This window comes from Hibiscus syriacus, unplaced genomic scaffold (assembly GCF_006381635.1).
Source record: "Hibiscus syriacus cultivar Baekdansim isolate YM2019G1 unplaced genomic scaffold, ASM638163v2 tig00011718_pilon, whole genome shotgun sequence".
NCBI lineage: Eukaryota > Viridiplantae > Streptophyta > Magnoliopsida > Malvales > Malvaceae > Hibiscus > Hibiscus syriacus.
Genome location: NW_024062254.1, coordinates 124070 through 146615, shown reverse-complemented (window position 1 = coordinate 146615; position 22546 = coordinate 124070). Strand labels below are relative to the sequence as shown.

The 22546-nt window shown below is 34.0% G+C and overlaps 2 protein-coding genes and 2 pseudogenes across 3 annotated transcripts; 3 read left to right on the top strand and 1 right to left on the bottom strand.

The window, feature by feature from the left end:
- The first annotated feature begins 416 nt into the window (after nt 1-416).
- LOC120204764 lies at nt 417-2968 on the top strand (annotated as a pseudogene).
- Nucleotides 2969-5470: 2502 nt separating this feature from the next.
- On the top strand, nt 5471-9478 carry LOC120204823 (CASP-like protein 5B3). Of its 2 annotated transcripts, none has more exons than XM_039204834.1 (3): nt 5471-5979; nt 8867-8999; nt 9109-9242. In XM_039204834.1, exons 1-3 carry the CDS (start codon nt 5849-5851, stop codon nt 9223-9225), a joined length of 381 nt encoding a protein of 126 aa, XP_039060765.1. In that variant the 5' UTR covers nt 5471-5848; the 3' UTR covers nt 9226-9242. The 2 variants fall into 2 exon arrangements, with proteins under 2 accessions (XP_039060765.1, XP_039060764.1); XM_039204833.1 differs by having other exon boundaries at nt 5472-5979; nt 9081-9478.
- A 1556-nt stretch (nt 9479-11034) lies between these two features.
- LOC120204763 (WAT1-related protein At4g08300-like) lies at nt 11035-12758 on the top strand. The gene is given in 7 exon segments (XM_039204787.1): nt 11035-11243; nt 11285-11347; nt 11438-11554; nt 11635-11866; nt 11939-12121; nt 12177-12328; nt 12417-12758. Coding segments are annotated over 7 exon segments (1236 nt in total). The 3' UTR covers nt 12697-12758.
- Nucleotides 12759-17330: 4572 nt separating this feature from the next.
- Nucleotides 17331-18557, bottom strand: LOC120204800 (annotated as a pseudogene).
- Between the last annotated feature and the right edge of the window lie 3989 nt (nt 18558-22546).

Below are 22546 nucleotides of genomic sequence, written 5' to 3'. Positions count from 1 at the left end.
TTGTGATCCCATCTCCATCTCCATCTCCATGTCTCGAGCTTTTGAAGTACGTAGCAAGGCAAGAGGAAAATGCATATGAGAAGGCATAAGCTATGATTTTATACTTTTATGACAAAAATATTATTCTTTCCCACCTTTGAAACTAACAACAATCAGTATTTGAATCAATTGATTCTATTACTTTCGGTAAAGATAAAGCAATAAAAGCAATCCCAGAACTATTTGCCTTGTCGACAAAGTAATGCTTATTATCTCTTGAATTACTCCGAGATATGCCATTCTCCCCCCTCTAATCTTTGCATCATTTTAAGTTTGCAAGTTTAGAATCAAATTCGCATCATCAAAATTTTTGTAGAATAAAAAATAATAAAATTTATCCAGAGTACAGGAAAAAGGTTGGAATAAGGCATGCATGCATGTACGTAATGCCGGTGTTCGAACCGAAATATGATCGGGCGAGTGAAATCAAAGCTTTCGACGAGACGAAAGCCGGTGTCAAAGGCCTTGTAGATGCCGGAGTTTCGGAGGTTCCCCGAATGTTCCATCAGCCACCTGATACCTTCGGGGGAACCTATGTTCCAGGCGCCTCCCAGTTCAGTATCCCTGTTATAGATCTTCAAGGAGTGCAGGGGGATCTTAATGCTCAGAAATCGATCGTCGAACACGTCCGTAATGCATCGAAGGAGTGGGGTTTCTTTCAGATCATTAACCATGGAATTCCTGCGAGTGTTCTCGAGGAGATGAAAGTTCGCGCACGTAGGTTTTTCGAGCATGACGATGAGCTCAAGAAACAGCTCTACACTCGTGATAATTCGAAGAAAGTTGTCCATAATTCCAACTTCGATCTCCTTATTGCCCCTGCAGCTAACTGGAGGGACTCTGTTTATTGCAACATGGCTCCTGATCCTCCTAGGCCGGAAGAGTTGCCCGAACCATTCAGGTATATACACATACCTATACATATATATACATATATATATACACACACAAATAATGATGAAGTGTTACTCAAATGTATGAATTTTGGCATAGGGATATTATGTTCAAGTACACAGATGGAGTGATGAGTTTGGGTCATATATGGATAGAGTCAGAAATACAGAATAAATTATATGTATGTATACATATTCAAATGTATAGGATGAAAATCCTCTGCAAGTACTTCATGATGATGAATGGTTGCTCTTTACAAAGTGAGGATAGTTCCTATGTTTTTCAAGACTGTTCTTCACTTGCTATAGTTTCTATTTTTATATGTTTTTGGTGCATTTCAATAAACAAACTTAAAACAACGACATATAAATACTAATATTATTAATTTGGTACTATCTTTACCAATATTTAAATATTAAAAATAAAAAATAAAAATTATATAACCAAACTTAAAAATTAGCTTATAAATGAACCCTCATCGTTCATTTATTAAATAAAAATATTTTTTTCATATTTATTTCTGGTGGTTAGTGAAGCATGTGATCATGCAGTAATCACTGCTGCCTTCGTCCCCAACGTGGTTGATTTCTAGCCACTCGACTGATAAACAAATTTCTCTACAACTTCATTCGATACTCTCAACAAAACAGAGAAGAAAAAAATGGTGGTAACCGACGAAACGAAATTCACTGAAGATTTCAACTACGACCGGAAAAAGGAACTGAAAGCATTCGCCGATTCAAAAGCCGGCGTCAAAGGTCTGGTCGATGCCGGAATCACCAAGGTCCCTCGTATGTTCATCGCGCCGCCTAACTCAACAAGCAGTCCGACGACTACCGAGAGAACCCAGTTCAGAATCCCGGTCATTGATCTAAAAGGCATCGGAGATGACCCGTTGCGGCACAACGAGACCGTCGAGCACGTCAGGAATGCCTCGGAAACATGGGGTTTTTCCAGGTCGTCAACCATGGTATACCTTTAAGCGTTCTCGAAGAGATGAAACATGGTGTTCGAAGATTTCACGAGCTCGATGTGGAGGAGAAGAAAGCGTATTACGCCAGAGATACGGACACGAAGTTCAGGTACACGAGCAACTTCGATTTGTTCACTGCTCCGTTTGCGAATTGGAGAGATACATGCTTCTGTATCATGGCTCCTGATGGTCCTAAGCCTGAAGAATTGCCTGCTGTGTTGAGGTAATTTCATGACTGTGCCACTATTCTTAAGGGTAAACTACAAATTTAGTAGCTGAACTATTACTTTTGTTCCATTTTGGTATTCAATTTTTATTATATTTAAATACATGCATAACATTTAGTTTACGCTTTATTCGGTACCCATCGGTATAAACTTAACGGTGATGAGATTGCAGGGACATTCAATTGGAATACACTAAGGAAGTGATGAGATTGGGGATTTGTCTGTTTAAATTATTGTCGGAAGCTCTTGGATTGAGCCCGAATTACCTAGAGGAGATTGGATGTTCAGAGGGACTTGCAGTCCTAAGCCATTATTATCCGAAATGTCCCGAACCCGAACTGACTTTCGGCACCAGTAAGCACTCGGACAACGACTTCCTAACGGTGCTTTTACAGGACCAAATCGGGGGCCTGCAGGTGCTGTATGAAGATCAATGGCTCGATGTTCCTCCTGTGACTGGTGCCTTGGTGGTCAATATCGGTGATCTTCTTCAGGCAAGTCTCACTTTCCAATCGTACAATCAATAATCATTATAACGTTGACTTTTGAAAGTTTAGTGACTAAAACGATCGTTTTAACACAGCTTATATCGAATGACAAGTTCAAAAGCGTAGAGCACAGAGTGCTGGCAAACCGTGAAGGGCCAAGAGTATCAGTGGCATCTTTTTTCACCACTGGTATGTTACCATCTTCAAGGGTTTTTGGACCAATTAAAGAGCTGCTGTCCGAACACAATCCTCCACGTTATAGACAGACAACGGTTAAGGAGTTTGTTTCTTACATCTATGAACATGGCCTTGATGGAACTTCCCCTCTTCATGTCTTTAGGCTTTGAAAGAAAAAAAAAAGCCCTTCTTTTTTCATAAAATTTGCTGATGGAGATCATTGGGTTGATATGTTAAGATTTCTGTGACACATTTGACACGTTGAGTGGGAAGAAGTAAGGAGAAATTTATGGGGATCGATGTTGAATTTTTCTGAGGGGTCAAAATGCATTTTGGATTTGGAATTCTACGTCTTTAAATGGATTAAACTGTATATTTTATATTCTAGGTGTCAAAATATAATTGTATCGTCATGAACTCTCTTTCGTTCTCTTTCGTTCTCCGACGTTGGAGTATTTTCTTTTAATCACTTTCGTATAAGTTTTATACATTTTTATTTAATTCAAAAAATAATACTTGGTCAATTTTATTTTTATTTAATTAAGATGGTTAGTAAGAATTAATTGTTGTTAGACTTTTTCTGTATAATCATTGATATCTGATTTATTGATCGACTAATCCAGATCGAATACTGTAGAGGTACGAACAATCCTTCAAACCCAATTTACTCCGTTCGCAATCACTATGATTTTTTACTTTTAACATATGGTTGACGTAACACAATGAATATATAAAATTAAAAAGGGTATATTACACAAATAATCATTAATATTTAAGTAAAATTTTATTTCTCCATTAAAATTTTAAAAATAACAAATTGATAAAACCATTTTATAGAATACTTATTATGCTCCTTTCTATTGCTCACAATAATTGTCTTAGTGTTGTAGATAACCATCCGCTATAAAAGTCTAACGTCAATTAACCTTTAATAACTACACCTTAATTAAATAAAAATGAATTGATCGTGGAGGAAAAATGTACAAAACTTAAATGAAAGTGATCAATCGTATAGTTTACTCTTTCTTTTAAATTTGGACGATGGAGAGACCAAGAAGAAGAATAAATGGATTATATCTCGATTTCATGCTAATTAGACAGTACAAATTATAGAGAGTAAGATCTTTGATTTACGAGAGGAAAAAAGAGAAATATTTTGATATTAGATACCTTGTAAATAATAACCAATGATGATCTAACAGTTATGAAGAAGGATGTCATTATGAAAAAGATAAAAGTAAAAAAAATTATGTTAATTTCATAAATAAAACATCTCATAATACAACGTGTATGTGTTGGGGTCCCTCTTCTATGAACGAAACGCACCCTTAATGATTGAGTGTGATAAAGACAGAGAGAGAAACCAAAAACTTTAGTGATAAAATTGACATTTCTAAAAGTTAGGAGAGAACAAAACAAAGCACGTTGAAAGTTGAACTATTATACATGTAATTTACCAAACTTATTTGAATTCAATAAATAAAACAGAATAATTAACTTAAAAAATTAAGATTATAAATTGTCATTAAAATAATCCTTTGACGCGTCTAACACGTAAGAACGGAATCACACGAGCCACATAAATTTAGGGTCAAATTCCTTTTGGGGTCCCTCTTCTATTCTCAGTTATGATGTTAGTCAAATTATAGTTTTGGTACTTGTATTGCTTTTTAGCATGATTGTCATAATCGAGTCGGACTAGACGAACCGATTGAACACGAAAAAAGAAAAAAAATAAAAATTTATGTAAATTATTGTAAACCATTAATAATTTGATTTTATTATTTTTGAAAAAATAATTCAACTAGTTAAATCGAAAATAGATGATATGAATTATTCAACTATTGATGTGATTTTCCAATATATTCTTTCTTAAGAATGACGTTGTTAAAATTTGTATCCATATTAGCCTATGAACTTATCAATTTTTCTCAACTTAGTCCTTCGAGTTGAATTTTTAATCCTTTCGGTGATATAACATGATACAATCTCTGAGTATCGGGTCTTTAAAAGAACTAAACTTTAATTTAGGGACTAAGTTAAGTAAAACTACCAAAGACTAATTCAAAACAAATTCAGAGACCAAATTGAAGAGGTTAATAAGTTGAGGGACTAAATATTGCTTTATGCCTTTTGACTCATCGTACATAGTAGGCTGTAAACGTGTCGAGTCGAGGTTCAATATTGTTGAGCTCGACTTGACTCGAAAACTCTGAAATAGAGCTCGACCAGACTCCAAAACTCGAGAGCCTAAAATTTTCAAGCTTGACTCGAACTCGAAACCATGAACTGAAGCTCCTAAAAGCTCGAAATAAAAAAAAAACTTAAATTTAACTCGACTGAAGTCTCAAACTCGAACTTGAATATTTAATACATGAAAATCTTATACTTCATTTTTAAAAAAACAGACACAAAAATAAAATCTTAATATATTATATTTTTGAGTTACTCGCGAGCTTTTTGAGTCGAATATCAAGTAGCTCGTTTCAGCTCTTTAAAAATTCGAGCTCTAGCTTGAGTCGAATATTTATCGAACTTTAATCGATTCGATCTCGAATAGCTCACGATCTATCTCGTTTTATTTGCATCCCTAATACCTACATACCTTATACCTCAAATTTAAGCAAAGTAAAAGGACCAAAATGTGCTAAACTTTTAGCCACTAAAAAATGGGTTTAGTTTAGGCCTGGTTAGGTATTGATTGAAACAGTTGAAATCTTGAATTGAAAATGGAAGTGACAAATATTTTTGGCTGGTATTACCATTATTGTCAACAATTCCGCTCGTTTTTAAAAAATTATTTTCTTGGTCCTGCCGTGCCGGATTCATTTTCAATTTTTTTATAGTCATTCTTCTTCTTCCACTTGTTCATGTCGTCGTTTTCCCTTTGCCTTTTCTCTGGGTTTCTGCAAATCCTTAATTCTGGGAGTTTTCATCATCTGATCTGACGATTTCAGTCTCTGGGTATTTCTTATTTCTCTTGAAAACAGTTTATTTCAACGAGATATGGGGATTTAGTGAAAGATTTTCATTGATTTTGGAGAGAGAAAATGAGGGCATTTCCTGGAACTCCAGGGACGTTGACAAGCCTGTTTTTGAGGATTATACAGTGCGTTCTTGCTGCTGGATCAATTGCTTCCATGGTTACAGCTCCAAGCTTCTTCAGTATCACTGCTTTCTGGTATTTTTTTCCCTTTAGCTATTTTATTGTTCTTCCTGAAATTATTTTCTGGGGATATGCTTTTTGGCTAGATTTCTTTAGTTTGGCAAACTTTAGCTAGGCAGATAATCTATCAACATTAACCTTTTTTTAGATGGCTTGATAACAAGGAAAACATAGGGGTGTTTAAAAAAATCTAAAATCATTAATCGTAACCGTTAATCGGTATAACTGTTATATTTAACAAGTTAATTAATCGAATCATTAATACTAAATAGTTTCGGTTAATTGAACCGTTAAAAATATGATTAACGACAATGTTATAGTTAATAGTTAATCGTTAATAAATTAAATTTATAATTAAATTTATTATTTATTATATTTTACATAAATTACTTAATATAATTTTATATTATTTATAATTTATATATATATATTTAATAAAATTTGTATACAAATAATTTAATATATATTTATTATTTTTAATTTTTATTTATTTGAAAATATAAAAGCATGCTTACATCAATATAATTATATGTTTATTATTAAATATTAAAATATTGGGAGATGTGTATACTTACATCGGTGTAAGTATGTGTTCAGTGCTACACTTTTTTATTTTATTTACTTACACAATTGTAAGTATGTGTTAAGTGTTATATTTTTTATTTTATTCACTTACACTGATAGTATGTGTTATGTGCTACACTTTTTTGTTTTATTCACTTACACCAGTATAAGTATGTGTTTAGTGATACATTTGTTTATTTTATTAACTTATATCGGTGTAAGTATGTGTTAAGTGATAAACTTGTTTATTTTATTCACTTACACTAATGTAAGTATGTGTTAAGTGATAAATTTGTTTATTTTATTCACTTACACCGATGTAAATATGTGTTAAGTACTATATTTTTTTAGTATGAATTATGAAAAAAATTCACAAATAATTGTAATAGGTTAACCTAAAACTGAACCATTAATAACGGTTAACCATTAGTACGGTTAAAAAATCTCATAATTGTTATAACGGTTAACCGACCGTTTAGGCTAAACGGTACGGTTAATCGTCCATGAAAAACCCTAGGATAAACTACATCATTAGTGATTAGTTTTTAAGTTTACAATATCGATTTTAATACTTAAATTTAAAATGTTTCAATTTTAACATTAAATTTTTCTGTTTCAATTTTAAAATGTTGTCTTTAAAGGTCCCGAATTCGAGCACGATGTCTGTAGGAGTATTGAATGTTTCTTGTCAAATAGTTGAGAGTCTTTCAAACATATATTATATTATAATCATTTCAGACTAATAAAAAAAAGTCAATTTAGTATTGATGTGGAGGCTGACATTCGATGGCGTGAAAGTCGATTTTTTAATCCAACTCATCATCTTTTTCATCAAAATTAGTGTTTTCGCTTATTTTCAATCGCCGAAGAAAACCAACATTTTTTGCAATTATCCTAAATATCGATAAACTCGTTTCATTCTCATCTACCACTTTATCGGTTTAAATTTCCCCCTTTTTTTTAAACTTATGAAATTAAACAAAAAAATCCAACTTTTTTGGGTTTTTGGTGTTTTCTCAAATTTGGAGGGTTTGTTCGAAAATTCGAATTGTGAGAAACATTATTTCAAGAATACTACGAACAACATACCTAGAAACTAGTCTCATCGGATTGCAATCGAAGGAGATCGGAGCATTAAAACGTCGAATCCTTAGATGGATTTTTGTTTATTTTAAGTGAGTTTTGTAGAAATTCAATTCGGTAGGAAGAAACAGGCTGAAGCGCAAACGTTTGCTATCGATAGGTAGGAAAATGGGGAAGGAACAACCACATCATCGGGTCGTTAACAATTTGAGGGTCCAATGTTCAAATTGAAATACGAAATAAAGTTCAGTACTAAAATTGAAAAGTTTTAAAGTTCAGTGGTAAAACTCAATACACGAGCTAAAGTTTAGTGAGTAACGGTATAAGTTACCCTAATAATAAATTAAGATCCAGTTACCGAATGATTCTCTCTTTTGAGGTTAGTAACAAGGCATTTCAAAGATATGCTTGTTTATATCATTTGTGAGATTGAAAGTATCTGATTTCTTGCAGTTTATGGTACCAGTGAGTTGAGTATATATTCTTTTATATGTTTTCCTATATATATTTGGAGGATCATATTCTGTTATATTATATATGTCCAAATATACGTTTGGTACACGTGTCAGACACGTATATGTCGAGTTCGAGTAACATAGATACAAGATATTAATGCTGGGAATCTCTTGCAAATGTCATAGATTGCCCATGTAACAGGGATTTCGGGTTCAGATTTAGAGTTTATATTTGATGCACGAACGGCATATACAACTTACATGGATTAGAGAAATGAAAGGGAAGATGGTAACTAAAAACTGTTGCTTTAGCATGAATGATTTTCTTAAGGAAATGAATCTCATCAGGTTACGTTAGATCATCTTCGGGTATCCTTTCTATTCTCGGAGGGACGGTATTAAGATCAAATATACGAGGACTAGATCGTGCTCCGAATATGGTAGGTTTAAGTTCATGATGTTGGTCTGATGCCAGTCTTCTTTTTCTTGCTCAAACGAATTAGCTAGCGGATACTCAGATAGTTTATGCAAGTATCGAATACGAGTTCTGTAAATTTTGTTATAGTTATTATGCCTTGTGATCAAATATTTTGATCTTTGCTGCATATTCAAAGAACTTGCACGTATGAGTAATCCATTCCTATACTCGTTTGTGGAGTAGTTAAAATTTTGTTATTTGAACCCGAATGTGAGTGTCGAATATAACGATTTCGATATTTTGATTATTGGACATGTTTTTGTGAATGCTGAACCTGGGAAATTTGAAGCTTTGTTTTTGAATACAACCTTTGATTGTGCAGCTACCTTATTGCTTCAATGGGGTTGCAAGTTGTTTGGAGCTTAGCACTTGCGTTACTAGATGGAACCGCGTTGGTGAAAAAGAAGGTCCTCCATAACCCGGTTTTAGTCGGCCTTTTTGTAGTCGGAGATTGGGTCAGCCTCTTTCAAACCTTCGAGCCCTCTCGGTTTTGTTATTCCAAACCGAAACTCACACCGTTTTCGAATGACACGCAGGTGACGGCTTTGTTGGCTTTGGCCGCAGCATCTTCCTCGGCAGGCATCGCCGTATTGTACTTCAACGACTTGGGAAACTGTGGATTCGGAGAAGAATGCCAAAAATACCAGTTGTCAGTTGCCATGGCGTTCCTTGCTTGGGTAGCAATTTCGACATCATCGTTGATAACGCTATGGCTATTCGCGGCCGGTTAAACCGATCGTTGTACCGGCTCTCGGTTCATGCTGTCCGTAGAAAAAGGAGAAAGAACATGGTGAACATAGTGTGATCATACTCAGCAGCATTGTTGTATTCCCTTGTAGGTATCATTTTTTGGCTTCCGGTTTGGTAAATAAAAGCACCAAATTTGTGAATTTGGGAAGTAAATAGATATGGGAAGTTCCTCCTTCACAAGCAAGCAAGCTGTATCACCCGAACAACTAATTATTTCGAATTCGGGACCGTATTCGATCGATTCATGTAAAGCATTGTTATCAGAAACAGAACGTATCGGTATGTCAAATCAGTGATCCGATCGATTGAACCGACGAGATAAAAGTTTCAGCTGCATACGTATTTTTCTTAAAAAGATAATAAGCCATCAATTTATCAATGGTGTGTGATCTTTTGACGTGCAAAAGGACATGCAGTTGCTGTTTCAGACATATTCTAAAACTTCCAATGGTTTGGGCATCATGGATTTGTAGCTGGAGATGGAAATATGGCACAAAACAAAACACGGTGACTATCAAACCTAAGTTGTTGTCGTGTCAGCCTACTGAGAATATATGCAATTTTGGACTCACTAAGGCCATGTATGAAAGCAAGGGGAATGAGCAGAGAGCGACTCGTCCATTAGGTAGTAGTAATTCGGGTCGGGTCAAATCTACTCGAGTTACAAAAACATCATTTAAAATTTGAAACTTTTACAAGAGTAGTCGTCCCTGATACTCTCTCGATCCATCTATGTCTGTAATAGTACTCGTAAGTCAGTATGCCTTCAGAATCTTTTTAGTCATTAACAACGTTCCCTTTGACCACTAAATTGATGACTCGAATTTGATTCTTTCAATAATAAAACCGATTTAAATATCGTAAAAGAAAAATGTGAATTTATGTTAGTTTCATGCCGTTTTCTGCAATTTGTATCTTATACAAAAGAAACACAATCTAATTTAGACATATTTTCATGTTTATAAGCTCTGATCACACCATTATCTGGGATCACTCAACTTACTTACAAGCTCTGGGTTTGGTTTCTGTTTGATTCCATGGAAAACTCCTACTGGGAATTTCGAAGTTGATCATAGTTCGAATCAGGTGTTTACTATTCTCTTCTTAATCGATATGTCTGATAGTATATTAAGTTAGTACAATTTTACTGTTCTTATAAGCAGTAATTTCTCGTGACGCTCTCATCACAGATTTTACGTGGAAAAATTAAATTCATAATTAGATCTAAAATGTTCGTTCATTTATCTTCTGATCCGAACCCGAATAACACGGGATTCGTTTGGTTTTTCATGTCACTGAAGCAGAGATATTGACAACAAATTTCATTCGGTAGCATAATTGAATCAAAGAATCAAGCATCACTTGACTGAAACATGAAGTAAATTGACAGCAGAATTGCTATGAAACCATTAATTTTTATTTTTAATTTTCTTGTTCCCAATTTCTCTAATTTTACCACCTCTCGTGGTTATTCGAACCAAAGAATTTCATGGAGAATGAGCAAATTATCCTCCTTTTTTTGAGACATTTGCTCAGGGAATCAAAGGGAATTTGAGATGGAATTTCTAATCAAGAACATGATACTCGACAACCACATGCAACGGTAATGGAGACTAAAAAGAACAATGCCATCACTTTTGCTATGTGTACTTATACTCGGTTTTGCTTCCCCAGTTTGCGAATAAGTCGAAACCGAGAAGAAGAGAAGAGAAAAGTAGTGAAATAAGCAACGGCGAAGTTATGGCGGAAAAACCCGGGTCGTACTCCGACGTTTATCGGAGGTTCAAGCCTCATATCCTCATGGTGCTTAGCCAGTTTGGCTACACTTTCCTTTACATCTTCACGGATGCCTGCTTTAATCATGGTATGAACCCTCATGTCCACATTATACATTTTGCGATTCTCACTCGTTTCGTCTTCGTTATGGAACTGTTCGGAATATTCGAGTTGTATGCTGATATGTTTTACCTGTTTCTTTCCTTTGGTGCAGAAAAAAGAGGCCAAAGCTTACTTTTGCCCTTTTTCTGGAGATATTTGTTCTCTCCATCCTGGGGCACGTTATTCTCCGACTCTTTATTTTTCTCGAAGTATTTATATCCGATGCTCGTGTCTGATTAGGCTTTCGTTTGTCCGATTCCGACAGGGTGAGTTTGACCCTCAACATGTACTTCGTTAGCCTGAGGTACATTTCACCAACATTCCTTGCAGCCCTGGTGAACACCATAGCCTCTTTGACATTCATAATCGCGGTTCTATTCCGGTTAGCGATCGAACTTTGGTCGATAAGTTAGCAAATCTTCAATGACTATAATCATCATCCAGGATTCGACTTTGATGCAGATTGGAGGTCGTTAATCTTTGGAATCCTCGAGGAATAGCCAAAGTTGTTGGCACGTTTGTCTCATTGATCGGCGTAACGACGATGACATTGTACAAAGGCCCTGCAATAAAATCCATGGGGACAACCCTGGTCCATATCCAAGGCAAATACCCCATTCATGAGAATTGGTTGAAGGGTTCGATCCTTATTGTTTGCAGCTGCTTAACTTGGTCTATATTGTACATCATGCAGGTAAAAATATAACTTCAAAAATTGCAGATTAGAAATGGATAAAACATACTTATGATGCCCGAAATTTCGTAGGCATTTACACTGAAACGATATCCGGCACCGCTGTCGTTAACGACGTGGATGAGCTTCGTCGGAGCAGCACAATCGGCGGTTTTCACCGTCGTTGTGAATCATGAACCGGCTGCTTGGAAAATCGGATTCAATATCGATTTCTGGGCTACTATATATATGCTGTAAGCAGAGTACTAATCAACAGTTATCTGTTTTTTTTTCCCATGTAAATTTCGTAACCGCGAATCATCCGCGACAGGGAGTGGTTTGCTCCGGTTTGATAATCTACATTCAACTGTGGTGCACCGAGGAGAAAGGGCCGGTGTTCGTGACCATGTTCAATCCCCTCTCAACACTGCTCGTGGCGCTTCTCGGGTACTTCGTCCTCGGCGAAAAGCTTTATATCGGCAGGTAATGTTGTATGCAACATCCCGTTTCAGCTCGTGACACTTCCGAGTCGAAGCAGATACTGAAAGCTCCACTTGTTTGTTGTTTTCAGCATTTTAGGGGGAGCAGTTGTGATCGTTGGCCTGTATCTGGTCCTGTGGGGCAAAGATCATGATCAGGAAGCTCAAGTCGGACCGGACGAGCCGTCGTACTTGGCGTACGACCACAAAATCGACGGTAAAGCGAATAAAATCGTTGCAGCTGAGAAGGAAGGAACTCAACCAGAGAACCATGAAGAATTCCCCTATGCCATGAAGACCAGCATATGTAATTTGATTACAAGAAGAATCCCAGAAATTATAAAAATGGGAGAATATGAGGAAATTAGATAGTTTTAAATACATGATCTGTAAATTAATGTTCTAAATTCCAGCCTGCTTCATCCCTTCAAGCATGAAATTCTATGTTGTCTCTCCCTTATGCCTGCTCTTTCGTACTAAATTTATGAGAATATCCAATTGTTGACTAAATTTATAGCAGGCTTAATATAAAAATAAGGACCCAAAATATACTTTAAATTGATTTTTGGTGTCTAAATTTTTTTTTCGTTAAAAATAGCATCTAATATTTTATCCGTTACATTTTTAATATCTATAATTAAAAAAAAGATCAATATGTGATACGCGTCACGTGTACATAAGTGATGATGTGATGCATATTACATATGCATAAGTAATGACGTAATAAATATTATGTATTCATAAATGAATGACCTGACATTTATCATGACATATAAGATTTGTCAATTAACGAAAAGCGAAATGCTTAGAACTAAAATGTTAAAAAAAGAATTATAATAAATATTTGGATAAACTACACATGTTACCACTAAACTATTACCTCTTTTCATTTTGACCATCGACGTTTTGATTTGATCAATAAGACCACACAACTATCTAATTGTGTTAATCAAGCCACTATCCATTTATATTTAACGGAGGTAGTGACGTGATAGTTAAAAAAACTTGGTATAATTTCATATTCGGTCCTTAATATTTATAGATTCAATCAATTTGGTAATAATTTAATTCAATTAAAATAAATTTAAGCTCCAATAAGATTGTGACACGTGTCACGTGTTTTCTATAATTTTAAATATTGTTATTGGCAGAAATAATTAAATGCGAGATTTGAAATAAAAATAAATTTATAAATTTTATATTACAACTATTTATTCCCACAATCTTGGGACAATTTTCAGCATTCAGTGGCAAGTTCATTCTAATTTTATGCATAAGCTGTTTAAAAAGAAAAATAAATTTTAAAATATAAAAAATTATAAATTGATATATGAATTATGTTGAAGATTGTTACCAAGTATGGTCGTTGGCTAAGTGCTTCAGGCTTGCTAAATATCCTCAAATCAGGTAGTGACACGTGTCACGATCTAAAAACGTCGATGGTTACAATGAAAAGAGAAAATAGTTTAGTGGTCACCCATAGAATTTATCCTAAATATTTTACCAAACCTCGAGATGAATTTTAACATTATGCACGGTTAGATTGAGTTAGTTGTATCATATGTACTTAAACTATAATTCCCATTTTTAGAATTGATCCTTAAGTTTTTTAATGTTTTAATTTCATCTCTAAACTATGATCTCATTTTAATGCAGTCCTTAAAATTTTAAATTTTTAATTTCATTATTAAACTATGTCCTTTTTAAATTGATCCCCAAACTTTTGAATATTCTAATTTCATCCCTAAATTCATCATGATATATAATTTGTGTCAACCTTACTTTAATTTTTTCCTCAACATATAATAATATAACTTGGCCTAACAATTTTGCTAACAAAGGATGTGATTAGTATATACGTATAATTTGGGATGAAAAAAAATGGTCAAAAAGTTTGGGGATTAGTTTAAAATGAAGGTCATAGTTTGGGAATGAAATTAAATTATTCAAAAGTTTGAGGACTAATTTAAAATGATATTTATAATTTAGAGGTGAAATTAAAAGATTTAAATGTTTAAGAACCAACTTCTGCAAATCAATGGTTGAATTTCAGCAAACTAGTCATTGCAGCCGTCCACTAACGAATGGTTGAATTTCTCTATGAAAATCAATCTTCCAAGAAAATACAATGGCAGGGAGTGGGACAACCATAGCTATACATTCAAATTTCAAACAACATTTATAGGGATTTTCGTATGACGGGTATGATCTGACTCGGTCTGATAGGGTTAAATAATTTTTAAAAAATTGTTTAGGGTTGGGTTAGATTAGATTTTTTTCCGATGTGAGACCAGGTTGGGTCGGGTTCAAGTGGATAGTGAAAAAAAATTTCGACCCGTCTGGGTATGATAAAGTAATTTATTTAAAATTATTATTATTTTTTAATTAAGTCTTTATTTATACCAGATTGGATTGGGTCGAGTCGGGTCGGGTTGGGTTAATACTCTAAAAATTTGAGTCGGATCAGAGTCGAGTGAAAAATATATATTTTTTGGGTCAAATTGAGTTAGATGAACGATATATGATTTTCGGATCGGTTCAAGTCGGATTCGAGTGGAAGATATATATATATATATATATATATATATATATATATATATATTTGGGTGAGATCGGGTTGACCAAAACCCGTCCCTAACCCGACTGGTTGCCATCCTTGATCATATATGGAGAAATATAAATGATGAAAATTCAAAATGACCCAAAGATTATCCTTTTATGCAAACATGTACATACCAACGGTGTTTCTGTTGAGTTTACTGAAGAAATCTTGTTCCAGTTGCAGAAAAAAATATGCATATCCTTTCTTATTTGGCTCCAAACACATATCAGTTTATCACCCCCTTGGACTTGCCACCTTTGGTCAAGTTGCTCCCTTAACATTTTTCCCCTCAAATTAACCCTTAAACTTTATAAATTTGATCAAATTGGCCCGAATTTTCTTTTGGTCAAATCGTTTCTATGAACTTTGAAAACATAACATGAAACGATCCCAAAAGTTAACTAGTTAATTTTTTTAAATTGGAGTTAAAATCACTCTCCTCTGTCGATAATGTCACCACCTTCGTGGTCTCTGTCGATAAAATATTCAAAAATTAACAAAATCAATTTTTCGGACCGTTTGTGTCATATTTTCAAAGTTCATGAGACAATTTAAATAAAAGAAAATTCCAGATGCCAATTTGACTAAATTTATAAAGTTCAGCAGCTAATTTTACAGCAACATCACCCGCTACTCAACTTGATATCCACCACCCATCCCGTATCCATCTATACTTGTTTATACCCCACACCCACTACTCAACTTAATATCCACCACCCATCTCGTACTCATCTATACTTGTTTATACCCGCCTGACATCAACATCAATTCTAAAAGATTGAGAATTTGAGACAGGAGAAACGATAGTCTTCAATTTTAAAAGTATTTATATCCTAACATTTGGTTAAATTACAAGTCATGTCCTATGAAATCTTAAGATTTACAGAATAGTCTCTAAAATTATACCTAACTGATAATGGTTCAAAATGTATATAGTGGGTAGTTAGTGGGTGGGAGGATGCAGATAGGTAGGTCTCAAACCCATCACCTACCCACTACCCACGAAGATATGACTTTTTACATCCACACCCGCCCACTACCCATTAAACTTATAGTCATCCCCGTCCCAATAGGAACGAATACAATACGAAATCCACGAAATTATACCAGTCTACCGCCCCTAAATCCGGTTGGATTGTTGATCCTATTTATCATTTGGTATTAGTTGTCGAATACTAAATTTGGGGTTTTTACAGGCTGGAGAATTCATTGTTGTTAGAGAAGGAATAGGACCATTACCAACCAAAAACCAAACCCTAATATTCTTTTCTTCAACAACCATAGCATATACCATTATTGAACAATAGAAGTTGGTACCTTTATTATTCTCTCAATTGAAAAACAGTCCTCTTTTCCCACCTTAATCAATTGCATGGGGCCTCCTTTTTTATGTCTTTGTCTCTTATCTCAAAGCAAATATGAGACAGATGATGTATCCAATCAGGCAAAAAATATGTAATTAATTAACAAAAGCAGAAGGCAACTTGTTTAATCACTGTCTAATTATGTTGATTAACGTGATGATAAATGAACAGGGAAATGTAATTAATGAGTTGTTTCTGAAAATAATAATAATAATAATTAAATAATCTTTGGGATTCCGAAAAAAGATTGGTTTTTTTAAACAATGAATTATGATGCATTGTCGTAGGTGTGAATCATTTGAGAACAAATTGGACCAACCCTGTAATAAAATAATAGGATAAACCACCTGTTTTGTCATCTAAATATTATTTAGTTTATGTTTTGGTCACTAAACTATTATCATTCTAAATTCATGCATAATGTTATGTTTTGGTTCTGTTCTGGTGACCCACCCTTAAAAAAAAGAACAATAATGTTTACTTATATTTTTTAAGTATTTTTTAATGTTGTCGTGACATTACCTTATGTTTACACGGAAAGATCATCATTAACTTTTTAACAGTATAATGCCAATATTAGCACCCCCAACGTTTATCGAAATGGTAATTTTGGCCCATATTTTTTAGGGCATTTTGGCCTCCAACATTCTATTTTAGGGAAAAAAAAGTCTCCAACGTTTGATTAAATAGTTACTTTGTCCCTTAGTATTTTTTTGAAGTATTTTGACCCCAACGTTTTATTTTAAGGTAAAAAAAACTCTTATTTTAGACCCCTAATCATTTGTTAACTAGCTATTTTTATCCACATTGAAATCTTTTTGCTCTAAAACGAAACATTAGGGTCAAAATGCCCTAAAAATAATATAGACTAAATTGACTATTTAATTAAATGTTAAGAGTACTCTTGACATTATGCATTTTTTAATGGATGGTAACCAAAACATAACGTTAGGTATGATTATGAAAGAATGATAGTTGAATGACCAAAACAAAAATTAAGTAATAGGTGGAAGACAAAAATAGGTAATTTACCCTTAAAAATATTTAATTTTTTAACCCTAAGGTTAATATTTAGGGCTCCAAATATACAGGTAAAACAGCATTTTTTGACCCTCTGGCATGACCGAAAGAGAATAAAGATCTTCTCACAACTCTGCTACTGCAGCCTTCAATGGGGCTAACCTCATTGCCTTGCCTGTTCTGTCTCATGGCTTCTTGAACTGCTAAATACAGCTGCCGATCCGCCGATGAATCCATTGAAATCGACCTCCTTATTGGCTGAACCGCCGCAAATTCTCCGTTCTTGTCTCTGGTATCGATCCATTTCATCCCCCATGCTCGTCCCTTTCAGCAACTTTCTTCCTTGTTTCTTCATAGGTGAAGGACTCAGGGAAGTACTAGACCTAGTGGATAACTCATCAGTGGTACTATTATTATGGCTTAATTCGATCACTACATAATCTTCATCACCATTGATGGTAGAGCTTGGATGATCTTGTTGAGTTGAACTCGGTCCGCCATTGATAGTGGTGTTTCTTGAAATATTCGTTCTGCAGAGTGGGCAATTTGCATTGCCTTGGAGCCATACATCGATGCAATCGATGTGGAAAACATGGCTGCAGTTTGGTATTCTTCTCAGCTTCTCGTCTTCTTTGAACTCATTCAAACAAACTGCGCATTCACAAGGGCTTCTCTTTCCATCGCTTTTCTTGAATTGGAATGTCGGGATTGATCTTATGACGGATTCGTCGAGCCCTCGGTGCTCGATCGCCGGGGATTGGGCCGTTAGAGCGTCTTCGGGTCGTCTTGGGGACAGCGAAAACCGCCTCAGGAGATCGATACGGTGCCAGTTGAGGCAGCACTTGATGACGAAGACGTAGTAGCTGACTAACAAGAAACCCGTGGCCAAAATGCCGATTGACGGCGATTACTATGATCGGGAAACTCGTGTCGGATGAACGTGAATGGGAGCCGGAGATTGAGTTCCCCGGCGTGGTGATCGGCGAAAGTACTCGTTGCGAGACTCGTATCGTGTTGGCGTAGCTTTTACTTACAAGATCCATCGGAAAAAACAAACAATGGCGACAAGGTTGGATCTTGACAAGAATCAAAACATGTAAAGTTATATGTAATGAAAAAACCTGGTATGTTTCAGAAATTGATGAACTGATACATTTGTGAAAAGATTAATGGTGGAAAGTCTGGGAAAAAAGCAAAGAAAATGTGGGGAGGAAGAGGAAAGAAGAGAGAAAACCCAAGTGGACTAAACGAGGGAGACTGTTAATGAAAAGGCTATAATATACATACATATATATATATATATATATATTATTGAAATAATTGAAAAAAAGGAAAATATTTTATTTGTACATAATTAATTTGGTGAGTTTCCTTTAAGGATTTCACCAGAAATTTGGCTGCTGCAATAAATAAATAAATAAATAAATAAAATATCCATCGTTGTGCTTTTTATATTAAAAAGTTAGTTTTTATTAGTGTAAATTATTCCATATATCACTGAATTTTTAGTTTAGTATTGATTTCGCTACTTAATTTTAAAATGATACGATTATACCACTGAATTTTAGTTTTAGCTTGAATTATACCACTGAGATGCTAATCGATTAACAATCGGATGACATAACAGTTTGGTGTTGATGTGAAAATCAAAATTTAATTTTTTTTATTCCATCTCATTATATTCTTTCATCAAAGTTAGAGTTTTTTAATCTATTTTTTAATCATAGTCGGAAATCATCATTTTCTAAAGTCTTTTAGTGCCACCCTAGATACTTAATAAACTCCTCTATCACAGGCTTCGTTTGAGAATACTTCTCTAAATGAGTTTTCCAACACAAAAGCACCGTTTTTCCGCCTTTTTGGTTTGAGTCAATTATCACTTTCCAAACGTGAAATTTTGGATAAATATGAGGTGTTTGGGATTGCTTCTGTGTTTCAAACATATTTTTACGCTAAAAGCACTGTTATAAGCATTCACAAACAGCCCCTTAAATCCATGAAATCAAATAAAAAAAACTCACTTCTTGGGAGTTTAGGGGTTTTCTCGAATTTGAGAGATTTAGAATGTTTGTTTGAAAATTGGAATGATGAGATATATTTTTTTCGAGAAGACGAGCATCATACCTAAAACCTAGTCTCATTGAACAACCATCAAATAAGATCAAAGTATTAACACATCGAACATTTAGATGAATTTTCATTAATTCTAAGTGTGTTTCATGGAAAATCAATTCGAGAAGAATAAAGACGAGTGAAATGCAAGCTTTTATGATTGACCATCACCAACGATCAAAAAATTCATAGGCTAAAATTGAAGTGTTTTAAAGTTTAATGATAAAATCGATGCACAAATTAACAAGTTTATATAATCCTCCAAAACAAGGTTATTTTAAGGATCAATGTAGTCACACCAAAACGACATCATTTTTAGTCACATTATCATATTAACAAAACTGTCGTCTACGTTATTGCACCGTTTTTGAGTTAACAGTTCAACGATATAATTGAATACAAGAACTAAAGTTCAGTGATACAATCGTATCAATTTAAAATTCAATAGTAAAATCGATACATTCTCTAAAACTCGGTGGTACGTTGAGCAGTTTATCCTTTTTATTAAATAAATGTATAAAAAGTTCGGTGGTAAATCAAATGGACCGGCTCAAAAAATAAATGACAGGGGCTGCAGATAAACGTAGGAATTAAGTTTTTAGTGTGCTTGTGGGGACCAAATATACTTGGAGTTTACCTTTGATGATTGGAGGTTTAAACTTAAAATTGTGTTAAATATAAAAAATAATATCTAAGATCTTATCTGTAAGACATACATCACTTTGTTTTCTCATAATGGGATATTGATTATGTGGTGTTAAGTAATATATGATCTTTTAGGTCAACTAATGAGTGATATATAAAGGGTCAAATTATAAAAGAAATTAAAATTGAGGGTTAAATTGGAAGAGACTTAAATATATATAGAGAGATAAATAGAAAAGGTGGGATCTGTTAAGACAATGTAAAACTATTTAATTTTATATTAATTTGAGATTTTTTTATGAGTGAAAATAGATACTGAGATTAACAATAAGAAATGAAGAAATAATTACGTGAAATTTAATTTAAAAGTTCTAATGTTATCACTAAATTCAATTAATCACTCTAAAAAAAACTATCCAAATCGGTTTAAAACTATGTATATAGTAAATATTGTAGATAAATTAGGGATGGGCATGGGTTGGGTTTTTGAGCCATCTGACCCGACCCGAGAATAAGGAGTCCTCCACCTGAGACCCGACCCGACCGACCAAAACAAGTTTTCACCCGACCCGAACCCGTTCCAATATATAACTTAAAAACTTGAACCGACCCGAAATAATAAAAAAAATTATGCAATAAAAACAGTGACTTAATTGAAAAAAAAATAATATATAGAGAGAGTATTATTATAATTATTCCTAAATATATAAAGTAAAATTATATATTTTTGGGTAGGGTCTGGTCGGATATTTTTCATCCTAAACCCGAACCCGACCCGAACATCACATAAAAAAACAGACCCGACCTGAAACCAAATTTAAAAAAAAAAATCCAACCCGATCGGGTCGGATTCGGGTCCCATGCACATACCTAAGATAAATAGTGGATGGACCTTTTCAATATTAAACTACCTAAAAGTGCCAATAATAATTTCAACGTTAGGTTATGCATCATAGATAGTTTGATCAACTATGAAAAACAGAATCCACTTTCTGGAATTATTATCAATTCAAACCCTAATTTTAAGTACAAACACTTGAGGATGGACCGAGAAAGGGGCGGATGATGGCAGTCATCCCCTAAAATTTAAAATTGTCTTTCATATATTTTAGATTTTTTTTCATATATTTTTTATTGAAGATCTGTTTTCACTTTCTGGAACTTTAGTTCAACCCTCTAAGTTAAATTTTGCCTTAACATAAAATTATGAGTCCGTCCTTGCTTGAGGGTGAGTGTTGTGCATGTTGAGAGAGATGAATTCAATGGGGTTCAACCATGTTGATTAAGTTGGATCCGAGTTTAGATTTAGATTTGAATTTGAACTTGAACGACTTAGATCATTTAGAGTAGACTTTGGATGGATTTGGTTCAGGCTCAAGTTTAGAAATAGATCCAATTGAATTAAAATTGTTGTTAGAAAGTTCATAAAAGAACTAGATTTCTTTTGTTAGTCTGAGATGATTATAGTGCAGTATTTGACGATAAACGTTTAGACATCCCCATAAGCGTGTACGTGTTCGAACTCGGGACATCAAGAGATAACAACTATACTTTTAATCACTAAGATCATTTACTTCAAACCCGATAACTTTTTAAAAAATTCTTTATTATTTACAAGTGGGGTCATTGATCTTCATCAACCCCAAAAAAAAAGCATCTTTACACTAAAATTAAAATTTGTAAAGCAATTATCCAAACCCAATGCAAGAGGAAGAAGGTCCACAAATTTGAAAAATATACTAAAATTTCAAGAACCGACACTCTCCAAGTCCGGCAAAGTTCATACAAAGTCAACCCCTTTCTTAGGTAAGAAAAAACAGTCTGTTCTTTTTCCTTTTTAGTCAAAGGTTGTGTGCTCTTTTAGCAAAGAAATTTCTTCTACTAAGACAAAATTTCTAATCCGTGATGACCTTTTTTATTCATATATTGTCATAGAATTTGTATTTATGGGACGGCGGATCTAGATATATTTTTTAGATAAATATATATATATTAATACAAAATTTTTATATAATACGAACACAGATAAAATTTTAAGATTGATGTAATCGATAAATAAGATAATCAATCGAAAAAAATTAGATTTTTTCCCTCTGAGTATAGGATAGATCCGTCACTGAATTCAATCGAAGGAATAAAAGATTGTAAAACCTTCTACAATTTGCTTAAGAAAAAAGAATTTTTTTTCCTCATCAATTGCTAAATGAATAAGGCAGTTGAAGGGTGGGTTTGAATTGTGAAACAACCTTTATGACATTACCAATAATAATAATAATAATAATATTCATATTCATATATAAATAAAAATAATAATTTAATTTTTTCAATTAAAAGTTGAAATTTAAATCTCAAATATTTGGGGTGTGCTTATCCCAAAAAAGTTGGGAAAGAAGAAGTATTGGGTTCAGAAACCCTAATGCTCTGTTCTCTTTACATGTTGGCTTCTACTGGGCTTGTTGTTTATTTATAGAAAAGGCTA